Here is a 13,163-nt window from a genome sequence, read left to right on the forward strand (position 1 = left end):
TATTCATTATTAGTTTTTTTGTTATAAAAAAAAACACCATGACCGAATTTATTCAAATTCTACTCAGATCTTCTTTATCATAATATCTTTCCAATGAATTTTGATTAAAGTCGATATCTCCATCCGTTCTTGAGATATCGAATACGAAAAAAATGCTAACATTCGTACATACATAGGTACGTACGTACGCATACACCCATCATTCTAAAAATTGGTCAGTATGCTTGCAAATATCTTGAAACGTGAAGATATAATGAAAATTCAAATTTCACCAATCGACCTAATTTCAATAACTTCCCAATGGGAAGTTAAAAATTTAAATCATTCAATAATGATCAAATATTATTAATTTAATGGTTATTGGATAAAGAAATGTTCGAATGTTCATGTTCAATATTTAAAAAGTTTAAGATTAAGAAAGGATGAATCATATTATTTTTTTTCAATCACTTTCTGGCAATATTGTCATTGAACTCGAGATAGAAGTATAGTATAATTCTTCAATTACCCGAGTAGTAATCTGTCTGTAAATCAGCTGATAAGGAGCTGTATTCATGGAGGAAATTACGATGAATTGTTGTAATTGCTCTATGTACATGTATCAGGCAACTATGTGAAGGATAATGACGATATTAAACCGGTTTTGTATGACCTGATGAGATTCTTATCTAACTGTGTAAATACTTATTACTTATTTGAAGATAAAGATTTGTTTTTATTTTCAATTACGACTGGATGATTTTTTTCTAAATGCTATATAATATATCGAAATAAATATAATACACGTTTTGAATAGACCTATTATAATTCTGTCGAAGTAAAAAATAATTTATTCAAAACGTCTGTTATATTTATTGCGTTTGTACACGGAGAAAAAATTCCGTTAATTTTTATTTAAAAATCCATACAAAAATTACCGTGCTGCTCAAGAATGTGAGTTTAAACTTACTGAAAAGTAAAAAGTAATGATCAACATACAAAAATTATAAGTTACATAAGAAATGTATCATTCAGTTTTTTGAAAATTACTTTGGCAGCACCAGAAAATTTAGTGTTCCACAGCACCTGAAAATTTAGTAACGTTAGCTGTGATAACTACGTAACCGACAAACAATTTTATTTAAGTTTAGTGATAATTTTTTGGTTATATAAACAAATAAATAAATAAATTAGGTTCATTGATAATTAACTTTCTTAACTAATTAATTCGTTGGAATGAAATACGGCACACGTTTTACAATACTGCCCCCCCTATCCCTACGATCGGGATCTTACGCAGAAAACCTGTGTCGTCGATACAACCACCCGGCTCTCCGAAGAGATCTTCTTCTCCCGCTCACGGTGGCCCGAGAAAAATCATATAAATGACTTTTGTCTCGGCCGGGACTCGAACCCGCGACCCATCGTGTGTCAAGCTGACGCTTACCCATGAGTCCACCGCGTCAATCCGTTTAAGCTTATCATAAATTGTTAAGATATAACGTGTTGCCGCCAATATTGAATCGTAACGAAAAATATGAATGTCATCTTTGTTTACAATATGGAAAAAGTAACTATAGCACTGAGGGTGTTCACACAATCAAAAACAAAAGCCGTAAGATGTACGCATGCGTACAAACCAATTTTTAACTTATTATGATGTTAGTATGCACGCGTACGTCTTAAATTGTACGTTTTACGGCTTATATTTTGATTGTGTGAACGGTCTTACAATACAAAGAAAGATTGTGTTGGACCGATAATTCGAAGATTCCCGACCCAGCACGGAAACTCTCGAGAATAGAAAAAATTATAGGAGAGCACCCGAATTTTTCCTACCACACGGATCATAATAAATTATATACAGATTCTCATTTTTTTCTAGTCACTTACTAATTTTTGTTTAAAGTTTGAATAAAAATTAATATTTATCGAATATTACCGTGCTGCATAAGAATTTTTACTTTTACTCTTCTTAATAAATATTGAATCTATAATAAAAATTTTAAAAGGATTACTAATTTTTCTTTGAAGGTTGTCTTAATTTTTTAGGGAATTGACATTTGCGCGTGGATTGTTGTGCTGAGCACGGTAATTTTTATTGGAATTTTTTCTCCGTGTAGACGCTCAAAATAAAATCATGAAAAACGATTCAATTGTTATCAACAATTTACATCAATAAAAAGTAGCCTATGTTACTCCTGGCATCCTTCTCTTCATGTCTACAAAGTTCTATCGGAATCAGTACAGCCGTTTCCAAAATTACCTCAAACAGACAGAGAGACAGACAAAAAGTCTAAAAATGGTCATTTACGTTTTAACAGCATGCGAATAACCCTCCGAGCTCAGTTTGAGACAGTTTATTCAAAATCACAGACAATCACTCTAATTTTATTGATATAGATTGTTAAAAAAATACGTAACACAATGATCATACATATATAGAATTTATATATATAGGTATATTATATATTGTAAAATAATAGAATGAGAACAACTATTATTAAAAGTTAGTTTATTAAAAATGACAGATTCAAATACAGAATCAAAGACAAGACGTCTAACGTTAGCTAGTCTCAGTCCTATACTGGAGATAAACAAACTCTCCCCTCGTTGCTATAAACAATCTACTCGTCAAGCAATCGTCGTTAACTAACGAACTGTCGTTAGTCAATCCATCTATAGATGGACACACATATATTTTACAATATTTATACCTATAGGTATATTATTCAAAAGATTGAAATAAATGTAAAAGACGTTTTGGATACACTCATTATTATTTTGATTAAATTGTAATATATTACAATTTAATCACTTTTTACACACTTAGAAATGCGTTGAAAGTTACTACAATGTTAATCCAATGGGTGACGTCATATTTAACACACTTATTCGCATTAAAATAATGCATTTTGGAAAACTGGTATTTACAGTGTAGACAGAATCATAACGAAATCGGCAAACTTCTTATTTCTAAGGGAGCAGACATCGATGCGAAAATAACAATGGAACGTTACACTCCTCTTTATGAGGCAATTGAAGCAGGACTGCTCAGTGCCGTCCAGGTACTGCTAGATCATGAAGCAGACATTTCTGAAATTAACGGGACGGGCCTTCTGGATCCGGCAAACGCGTGATAATCCTTCATATTGGAAATGCAGACGGTTTTGTGCCTGGGGCCCAAAAATGTTTTATTGGGAAAACAGAATCAGCGGACTACCACGATGAGATGAATGCACATTTCGAAGAGTGGTTCATATCAGTTTTGGTGAAAAACTTCCATCAAAATCTGTGTTAGTGCTCGATCAAATCCCCTATCACACGATGCTTCACCCGGATTATCGTAATCCAACAACAGCATGGCGAAAAGGTGATATCGTAGAATGGCTAAAAAAACGAAATGTGGCCATTCTTGAAGATACAAAGAATTTTGAATATCTCAAAATTATTAAGTCATTTTTATGTCAAATGCATAGGTCTACTAAGTCGGGCCAAGTTTTTTGATGATTTTAGAAAAACTGTGCAAGCAATGTTAATCACATGCCAAACAAGAACGGATACAAAATCTAACAAGATTAATCATTTATCTGACAGCAGATTATTTCTTCAAAGTAAAATGGCCGGAGATCCTGTCAGAGATCCAAATTGTCACTGATGGAAGTATAGAAGAAAATGTGGAAAATATTCTTGATTTAGAGCCTGAAGCAGATTCCATAAAAACATTTCTTAAAGACATCGACATCCATATTACAAATAGTACCAGTAAAATCACCAATAACCTGTATTGTCCAGAGTTTAAGCTACCATTTATTTCACTTTTTTCTTATTGTCCTCTATGGATATCACCACATTTTCTGGATTCGCATTTTCCACAATTGAAGCAACCATATTCTTTTGCTGATAAGGATTGGATTGCTAATGAGGTACAACCATTATTTTGTAATAGTTTAAATCCAACAAATGTTGAAAATAAATTTGCTAAAGGTAAAAATTTGTTAAAATCTCATATCGATCCCATCAAGAGGGCTACAAAAAAAGTGATTGAAATGGTGGAAGATCCAGTAATCGATACCGATAGCAGCTTTCTTTCAGAATTCTCTTCTACTCGAAAAATAACTTCGACAGAGATGAATTTTATTGAGACAAAACTTTTAGAAAATGGCAATAACAAGAGGTTAAAATTGTCCTCTGGACAAAGTGTAAAAATAACGAATACTTGTGCTTTCGATGCCGTCGTGAAAGCAACATTGAAAAATTGAAAGAGTCATGTTTTAGGATAAGATATGTTTTTTTTTCTTCGCCTGAGAATTCTCCAAATGCGTTAGCACGCATCCGTTATTCACTGCACACGATCTTGTGGGAAGCGCACATTGTTTTGCGGTATAGATTTCCTCGATGACCTCATAAAGGAAGGTCAATTTGAGGAATAAATTTTTTTTTGTTGCTTGGTAAATCTGTTTTCCATTTTTTTATCATTTGCTTTGTAGCACATAGTAGTACATTCAGGCACAATCTTTGTGTTTTTACTCAAATCAAATAACAAGGTCAAATTCAGTTAGAAAAAAAGACCTACGTATAAAAATGGCATTTTTTTGGGCGATTTTTTTTAATGCGGCACATGATAGCACAAACCGAGCACATTTTTTTTTACTAAAAATCTTTATATGGTGGGTCCAACTTTATGGACATCACAATTATATCTTATCATGTATATGTCGTTTTCGACAAATGTTATATATAGTACATATCTTCAACCACCTAACATCTTCCTTAACCGCCTTCACCCCTATCATCTCAAGGTGATTAACAATAATTACTCACCGAGAAACTTTTTTCTATTGTCATTCAAGATATCTTCGATTGAGAATAACATAGTAAATTAATTTCAAAAAACCATCAACATTATCTATTTAATTTTCAACTTTATTATAACTCATGAAGTATTCAACTCTATTTTTGTAAACCCAAAGCATCTGTCCACGAAAAAAAGCATAAAATAATACCTTTTGATGTAAAAATAGAAACTCTTTTAAACTTTACACTATTAAGTTCGATCTTACTACCTGAAGTTTCAAGTAGAATGCAATGACACAGAGAAAACTAACAGTGAATAAAATTCAGCCATACTGGATTAGTCATTCCTTTTGTATACAGGTATCTATTAATTAAATCAATTAAATTTTAAAAGTAAAAAACTTAAAGCACTATTCCCTGCGTTAAGATACATTGTCACATTTATAATTATCTCGAAATAATTTCGTTATAAATTACTTTTTGAAGCCACCAAAGCCTTTCATCAAATATTGAGCTTGTAATTATAATCCACCTTTTGATAATTATTGTACGAAGTAAAGAGAATTGCTGATCAAAGATTCAGCATTCAACAATTATCTTTGGCACATCCTATTGGATATCAATTTTAGATGAATAATCTACAGTAGTATATGAGTAAATATAACTTCACAAAAGTAATGACATTGAGTTGGATAGAATAGTTCTTAAATTAGCTCAAGTGTTTGAAAATGAAAGTGATTGATGCACAAAATGATTTCGATAAATTTGTTGATTATTTCTCTCATTTTTTAAATTATTTAAAGTTTTATGAAAATAAAAAATTATTTATCATCCATAGAAAAATTAATTTTGTAATAATTATCTTTATGTTACTTTCTAATGTCTCACTGATTCTCTCGGAAGTAGCAGAGCTTAAAAATAGCCATGACTTATCAAGTTTTGCCACAACTATCAATCCAGTATTTTTTCACTTACTTGGATCAGTGAAGTTTTTTGATAGTATTTTGAAAATTAGTGATATTGAAGATTTGTTAAATAGAATGAGACGTTGCCATCAAATTTGTTTAACGATAAATATCAACATTATAGGTAGGAAGTATAACATGCAGTAAAAAATTTCTAATTCTAATGATAAAAAACTGTTATTGATAACTTCCCAGTTGGAAAGATCAGTGCTTTGCAGTGGTCTGAGTGCGACCCGAAAGGTCCACACGACCAACTTCCCAGTGGAAAAAATAAAAAAATACTATATGTTTTGTTGTTATAATAATAATAATAATAATTATTAATAAAAATATTACAATTATGATTATTATTATTATCCCAATTTCAATTTCATTTTTATCCTTCACGATTGATTATCCTTCATTTTTATTCCGATCCACATATCTTTCTTCTTTTGGGGTGTGGTGAGCACGCCTATTCTTCCCTCTACCTGTAAATAAATAAATAGAACAAAACAAAATAAACAAATGAATGAAAGAAAACGAATAAATAAATGAATGAATACAAAAAAAATTATCAATAAATGAATTAACAATTTTTTTTTTCAGAACAGCATCAATATGAAAAAAAACTTCTAAAATTTATTGAAGTAATTAAAAATTTTATCTACGTTTGGATTAGTTTCTGTGCTGGAGGAATGGTTCAATGGTGTTTGAATCCTATAATTCGAAATTATTTCATCTTAAGACAAAGTGGAAACAAAATAGAAATAAAATCATTCACTGCTCTACCTTATCTAGCAGCATTTCCCTGGAGTATTAACAGTTTCACTAGATACTCATTCACAGTCATATTTCAACTGATAAGTGGAGTTCTCAATGCTTTTGAACTTTCAGTATGCGATGTTTTTACAATAATGTTTCTAGCAAATGCTTGCTTTTACCTTCAATACTTGAATGAACATCTGGAAAATGATCTGGCCTTCATCAAGTAAAGATCTATAATATTTATCTAGAATAATAAAATTATTCATAGTAGAAATCAAATATAGTTTTTCAGAAATTATTCTGGCCTTAAAGAGATAAGAGAAAATATGAAAAATTATATAATGCTTCACAATGAAATTTTAAAGTAAGCCACAATAATTTCAATACATTTGACTATTATCAACTGATAAGAATGATTTATAGCTTTATACAAAAAACCAATGAAACATTTGATTATCCATTATTTATCCAATGTGTAACCTCCACAATTGGTTTGTGTCTAGTATCGTTAGAAGCGTCAACAATTCAATTAAACGTAAATAAAAAAAAAAAATTTATTATCATTTGATAATGACTATTATTGTTTAAATTAATTAATTCTTTCAGTCTAGCATAAATTGCATCATGAAAATGATCAACATGTTGGAATATTGGATAGGCATTACATCAAGTCTTTTTATTTATTGTTATTTGGGAACTACAATAAGAGAACTAGTTACTTTATTTATTCTTTATACCTAAATAAATAATATTTATAGTAATTTAATAGAAAGAAAAGTTTTTATTCAAATTAGTTTTATTTTTAACAGAAAAACAAATATATTCCAGGGCCTCCGAGTAGCAGATGCAATTTATCTAAGTAATTGGAATCAATTAATCTATGACAATACTTATTCCAAATATCACAACCAACCAACGTCAAATCAGATTAAATATATAATTAGAACTGTTTTGATGAGATCTCAACGGCCGATTATTATTAACGGTGGATTATTTTATATATTATCTTTGCAAACTTTTAAAGCAGTAAGTTACTTTTTTAAATTAACACATTTTCATTTGTAATAAATTATGATAAAAATGTACACAGATTATAGATAAAACTTTTCTAGCTTGTTGGATGCTCTCTCTCCAATGCTATCATTTTACGAGAGTTATCTGAAGATGATTAAAATTATTTATTGCAATAATAACAATCACTGTTATGCAATAATTATTAGCCTCTAGATAATTTTAATTTACTATAAAATATAACGATAATTCTGTTTGAAATAAGTTGATCAATTCAATCAATTAGTGAAATAAATCTTCAAACAAAATTAATTAATCAACTTTTGTTATATAATAGACAATATTTTATCATGTTAATAATCATTTTTGAATATTATCTACTGATAGTTTGGAGTTGTATCACTAAATCAACTCTATATAGGACATAGGATGGAGCAGTTTAGAAGATATGATTGATAAGAGTAGTAGGGAGAAGAGAGAAAGTGAGCTGCAGCCTTTCAGCTACAACCGTATAAGGAGCGCGCGCAAATAACAGGAAAGTAATCGATCGAAGAGCTCCAACAGTGCCTCCAACCGTTTTATGCTCCCCTGGTTCTACGACCACGTGTTCAGATGAGGCATTTCAGGCTGTCCCAACATCAGCCTTACTTCAGCCTCACTACACTTTTATCATTTTGGAGTACATCAGAGAACAATCAGTTTATGATTTCTCTCCTAGCTATCATTACTCAGCCATTCATAATGTTCAGTCTTTCGTCATATTAAAGCATGGAATATTTTTTCGCTTCAAAGTTACTCAGTTTAATATGCAAATTATGTTCTCTCAGTCGTGTAAGATCAATCTGAAACAAAAATATTAGAGTAGATTCAGAAATTGACGTTTGCCTATGAAGAAAATATTTTTAAATCTTAAACATTTTAAATAAATTACAAAAATTACATTAATTTTATTAATTTATTTTCAAATCTTTAATTAAAATATAATTTTCACGAATTTAACATAATGTTGAAAACTTATTATATAATTTGATTAATTTTTAGTATTTGACCATAATACAAATTTTATTTTACTATTTTTGATATTTGATTGGAAAAGGAATGCTAACAACAAATTGTTGTTGAAAAAAAAATACTTTTTTTGAATAATGTTTTCTACTATTATTAAGTAAAACATACATAGTCGAAATCAATACGAATGACAAATATGTATGCTTTTCCAATGAACTATTTTCATAATTCATTATTTTTTCATACTTCTGATCATCACTTTAGAATGTAGTCAAGTTGAGATAGCTGATTAACAAATTACTTGATCTTAAATTTACTATATAACTTTATTTGATTCTAGTCATAATTACAATTGCTATGCAGATATGAGTTCCTGATAAAGAATCCATAGAATACGGAGTCTTTGTGGAGGCTTTGCATTCCTGAGTCAGGTTCAGCTTGATCATATAATAAGTAAAAAGAATGCCAAGCTAATTTGGAAGTAGCTAATCTGCACAGCGATTATTGTAGCATGAGATCGCATATGTATGCATATATGTATATTGTTGACACTCGCCAAGACTCCTCACCTGCCCATCAAAAGAAGAAAAGCCATCCATACTGGCTAACTAAGTATCAAGGAACCATGGAACCAAGTAGTGCTTTGAAGCAACAGAGTCTTGCGTTCCTGTCGACGTTGTTACTTTCTCAGCTTCATGTTATCCTACAGTTTCCTTGGCGAAATGTGGACGCCTTTCGGGAACAGTTTTTCTTCATATCATTAAATAGGTAGTTTATATCAGAGAGATGGTAGAGCATTCGAGGTCTTGCTATCATCGGAGGATATGATATCTTGGAAGTAGCTTCTGGTGATGCCATATTAGAGCTTATCATGATACAGTATTGTAGTTCGATAAATTTTAAGTCAAAGCTGTTTTTTCTGTAAAATGCAATTATAGTTGGAACGTTTTTCATGTAGTCTTTACAAAAGATGATAAATTCAATGCCTAGATATTGATAGAGAATTTATATAACTTGTGTTAGATTATTGACATTTACAGTTTTTTTTCGTAAAAATTTTACAAAATCTTATTTTGTATTATGAATAATCGATTAAATATGTAGGTTTTCATTTTTAATTGGAATTATTTTTGGTGCAATCTACTGAAAATAATTATATCATTGGTATAATTATGTCAGTCAATTTCGTATCGATACCAAAGACTCCATTGTAATTATTTCTCAATTTTCCTCAATATTTCTCAATAGGTAATAAAACGTTAAATAATTGAAATAATAATTCAAATTTTTGAGAACAATCCATAATCTCAACTACTTTTGATATTGTAGATGATATATAATAAAATGATATTAATAAATAGCAAATTCGGCATATTATTTAAATATTGGCACCTGTACACCTGGTATACACAGTGTATCGAACATAACAATCCAAATGCATCCTATCTCGATTGACCATATATGTAGGAATATTAGAACTATGATAATTGCTACTGAAAACACCATACAATAGAATAATAACAACGATTTAAGAACAGTTATAATTTTTTTTTATATGCTCATAAAGTTTTTCTAACTTATTAAAATCGAAAGTATTTCAATAACGATTAATCTATCGACTATTTTAAGAATCGATAGTAATACGACAGCGCCTTCAACTTCGATTGTGAGACGAGACTGACAGTACTGCCGTATTAGTTTAGCGTTTTAGAGTAATCAAAGATAAAAATATTCATAAATAAAGTTCACAATAAATAATTTAAAAATTATTTATTAATTATAGTAAAAAATATTCAATTTAATACATAATGGTAAGTATTATAAAAAAATTTTTATTTACTGTATCAAATAAATTACTTATGTCGAACAATATTTTCCAAGTTAACCTAAAAAAATTTTAATTTCTCTGTCAGGATGTTTTTTTAATGATAAGAAGGAAGAAAACAACAATTTTCACCGACGCTAAAGATAATACGACAGTATTAGAACTTAAAAAAATAATTGAAGGTAAAATTTAAGTTTTTAATCAAATTATCTGATGACTTACTGTATGACATGATATCAGGAGGAATTTAGTTTATAAATAACATGTTATTCAGTGATTTAGCCTCTAAAATATTCAAAATTATTGTTTACATAATTTTAATGTGACTTTTGTTGACGATAGGTATTTTAAAAATTCCTCCAACGAATCAACAACTATTTAATAAAGATCACATAGAGATGTTAGATGGTAAATCGTTGTCTGATTATGGCTTAACATCAGCTACGGCAAAAGCACAGTGTCCAGCATTAGTGGGGCTATCTTTACGTCAAGAAAATGGACATTTTGAACCCCTTGACATTACTCCATATTCAGTACCTCCTGATTTGCCTGATGTCATGAAGTCACAAGAAGCGAATGGTCAAGAGCAATCACCTTGAAAGTTTCATTTCTCCAAAGTTAATCAGTGACTGATACGTGATCGCTGCTAGTACTAGCAACGAGCTCTCTAAATTGAAAATTGCAATTTAAATAAAGTTATAATCTGTAAAACTTCTTTCTAATTTATATACAAAATTTTCGATCAAAAACTATTATTTCATGCTTAATCACATGTCTCGAAAATAAGAAAATGTTATCTTGATGTGAAACAAGAATTTCTTTAATTCAAAGAGTAGTAAATTTAGGAATTTAATTATTTTGAAAAGAAATCAGATAAACATCCAAATAATTTCAATATTAAATTATAATAAGATAGTGGCATTAATACTTTTATTATGATTCTGAATATTAAAGTTAATAAAAAAATATTTGATATTTAATAGGCTTCTTTAGATTCAAATTTGTACACAGCTGATATCAATAAATTTTATGCATAAAAATATATTAAAATAATTAGTAAGTTTCATTCAGTAAATAAACAATCTATAAAGTCATCAAGCTTTTGGAAATATTGTAAGTATATATAAATAATATTTTATTTCAAAATAGTAAAATAGTTTTTTTCTAAATTTAAGGTGAAATGATTGTTATGATTTAAATGGCAGATAGCATTGTTGTTGAGCAATACTCGCAAAATTTAAATAATGCCACAATTAGCAATCAATTGATATTAAAATAATAAATGTTTGAGAATCGTCGCTAATCGAAATATTTTTTCTCTTTTTTCTTTATTTAATTTATTATAAAAGAATGATCTAATATTATATCTATTTGTTATTTATATAATTATTAAACCAGCCTTTATAATTTTTTATCTAACTTTCATTTATTTTGTAGTGTAACATTTTTTGCTGTATACATTTCATTTATAAAATCGTTATAAATATGTTTCTTTCCTGGTACAAAGTGGCCTCCTTCATGAATCACAACTTTTTTATTAATAAATAAATTAGCTAAGTCTGTTGCCATTTCTGAAAATAAAATTTTAACATCAAATCAAATTAAGTTTAGAGTTATTTAATTATAATTAATTATAGAGCATATGTTTAAATTACTATAAGTATTTACAAGCCAATGAATACGATTACTTTTAATAATTAACTGAAAAAGATAAATTTCAAATCGTCAATATTCTTTACTAAGGAGCATATTAGTAAAAAATTGTTTCATAAAATTATGCAAACTTCATTTTCAATGTGGCATTCAAGAATCAATGCTAATAGTGTAGTGTAAATCACAGAACTTTGTTGTGAGTAAAAATTAAATGAAATTGTATACCTATTGGTATGATTTTATCAGATTCTCCATATACATGAAGCGAAGGAAGATTTATTTGTTCGTCATAAAATACTGCATGTGGTGCACATAGAGACTTGAATCCTGATATCATAATAGCGAAATTAAATTTTATTGGAGAAACTGGAAAATGTCAAAAAATTAGTTATCAATATTATAATTAATTAGTAACAGTAAATGATTAAAGAATGTACTTTTTTTCTGTTGCATAGAACAGAGAATAGAAACGAAAGATGCACCCTGTGAAAATCCTAATATGCCATCAAAAGGTCCTTGTTCTTCAAAGATTTTTTCAATGACTTTTACACTTTCCTCAAAACAAACTGATAAATTACTTGGTACTGTTGCTTTGAAGATATGATCCTCAGTATTGAACCACCAACCTCTACCTATAAAATCAGAATTAACAACAGTTTTAATTAATAGTATATCAATAAACAATTGATCTTGATTAAAATTTTCTATACCATCCACTTCATTTTCTTCATTATCGAACTGATGTGGGGGAACTACATGAGGTGCTTGAGCAAAAATAAAATCAACCTTTTGCTTAAAACTTTTCCTAAGAGATCCTAGTTTGCCTGAAAAAATTGTATTTGATTGATAATAACCATGTAATGCTAAAACCTACAACAAAAATAATCAGTTCAGGAAACAAAAAATTAATTTAGTTTGTTTAATTTCCAACAGTTCATACTCGTAATTTTTCTGATGAGGTAGTCATTTTATATATCCTTTGTTAGTTAATATAGATTTTAATGCGCACTAAACTACTGCAAAACTTATTTATTCAATGACTTCATAGGTTGTGTCAAATACTGTTTCAATTTTTAATACTGAGAAATGGTTTAGAACAAATCAATACTAGATTCAAAATAAAGTAAAAATTAATTTATAATTCAAAAATAATAAAACACAAATTGAATCAATTAATT

General features: G+C 29.0%; 3 protein-coding genes across 3 annotated transcripts; 2 read left to right on the plus strand and 1 right to left on the minus strand.

Moving 5' to 3' along the window:
• The first annotated feature begins 5,642 nt into the window (after positions 1–5,642).
• On the plus strand, positions 5,643–7,660 carry LOC118073308 (odorant receptor 67c-like). The gene is made up of 5 exons (XM_035093723.1): positions 5,643–5,872; positions 6,912–7,023; positions 7,095–7,202; positions 7,317–7,514; positions 7,601–7,660. Exons 1-5 carry the CDS (start codon positions 5,643–5,645, stop codon positions 7,658–7,660), a joined length of 708 nt encoding a protein of 235 aa, XP_034949614.1.
• A 2,524-nt stretch (positions 7,661–10,184) lies between these two features.
• On the plus strand, positions 10,185–11,043 carry EloB (elongin B). Its single transcript, XM_035093849.1, has 3 exons — positions 10,185–10,318; positions 10,421–10,514; positions 10,675–11,043. Exons 1-3 carry the CDS (start codon positions 10,316–10,318, stop codon positions 10,929–10,931), a joined length of 354 nt encoding a protein of 117 aa, XP_034949740.1. The 5' UTR covers positions 10,185–10,315; the 3' UTR covers positions 10,932–11,043.
• A 693-nt stretch (positions 11,044–11,736) lies between these two features.
• LOC118073288 (esterase OVCA2) lies at positions 11,737–13,159 on the minus strand. The gene is made up of 5 exons (XM_035093702.1): positions 12,926–13,159; positions 12,696–12,855; positions 12,423–12,617; positions 12,211–12,351; positions 11,737–11,903 (listed from the first exon to the last, which is right to left on the minus strand). The coding sequence occupies exons 1-5, from the start codon at positions 12,950–12,952 to the stop codon at positions 11,755–11,757; spliced, it is 672 nt and encodes a 223-aa protein (XP_034949593.1). The 5' UTR covers positions 12,953–13,159; the 3' UTR covers positions 11,737–11,754.
• Positions 13,160–13,163: the final 4 nt, after the last annotated feature.

The sequence above is a fragment of the Chelonus insularis genome, unplaced genomic scaffold (assembly GCF_013357705.1).
Source record: "Chelonus insularis isolate UGA/USDA-ARS -01 unplaced genomic scaffold, ASM1335770v1 scaffold_277_pilon, whole genome shotgun sequence".
NCBI lineage: Eukaryota > Metazoa > Arthropoda > Insecta > Hymenoptera > Braconidae > Chelonus > Chelonus insularis.

Excerpts from the sequence above, each read along its gene's own strand:
- LOC118073308 (XM_035093723.1), top strand. The coding sequence starts at position 5,643 with ATGTTACTTTCTAATGTCTCACTGATTCTCTCGGAAGTAGCAGAGCTT. Across the intron at positions 5,873-6,911 it reads ATCAACATTATAGGTAGGAA|CTTTATACAAAAAACCAATG; the intron begins GTATAACATGCA and ends AATGATTTATAG. Across the intron at positions 7,203-7,316 it reads GAACTACAATAAGAGAACTA|GGCCTCCGAGTAGCAGATGC; the intron begins GTTACTTTATTT and ends AATATATTCCAG.
- EloB (XM_035093849.1), top strand. Across the intron at positions 10,515-10,674 it reads ACTTAAAAAAATAATTGAAG|GTATTTTAAAAATTCCTCCA; the intron begins GTAAAATTTAAG and ends TGTTGACGATAG.
- LOC118073288 (XM_035093702.1), bottom strand. The coding sequence starts at position 12,952 with ATGACTACCTCATCAGAAAAATTACGA. Across the intron at positions 12,618-12,695 it reads TGAAGAAAATGAAGTGGATG|GTAGAGGTTGGTGGTTCAAT; the intron begins GTATAGAAAATT and ends CTGATTTTATAG. Across the intron at positions 12,352-12,422 it reads TTCTATGCAACAGAAAAAAA|TTTCTCCAATAAAATTTAAT; the intron begins GTACATTCTTTA and ends GACATTTTCCAG.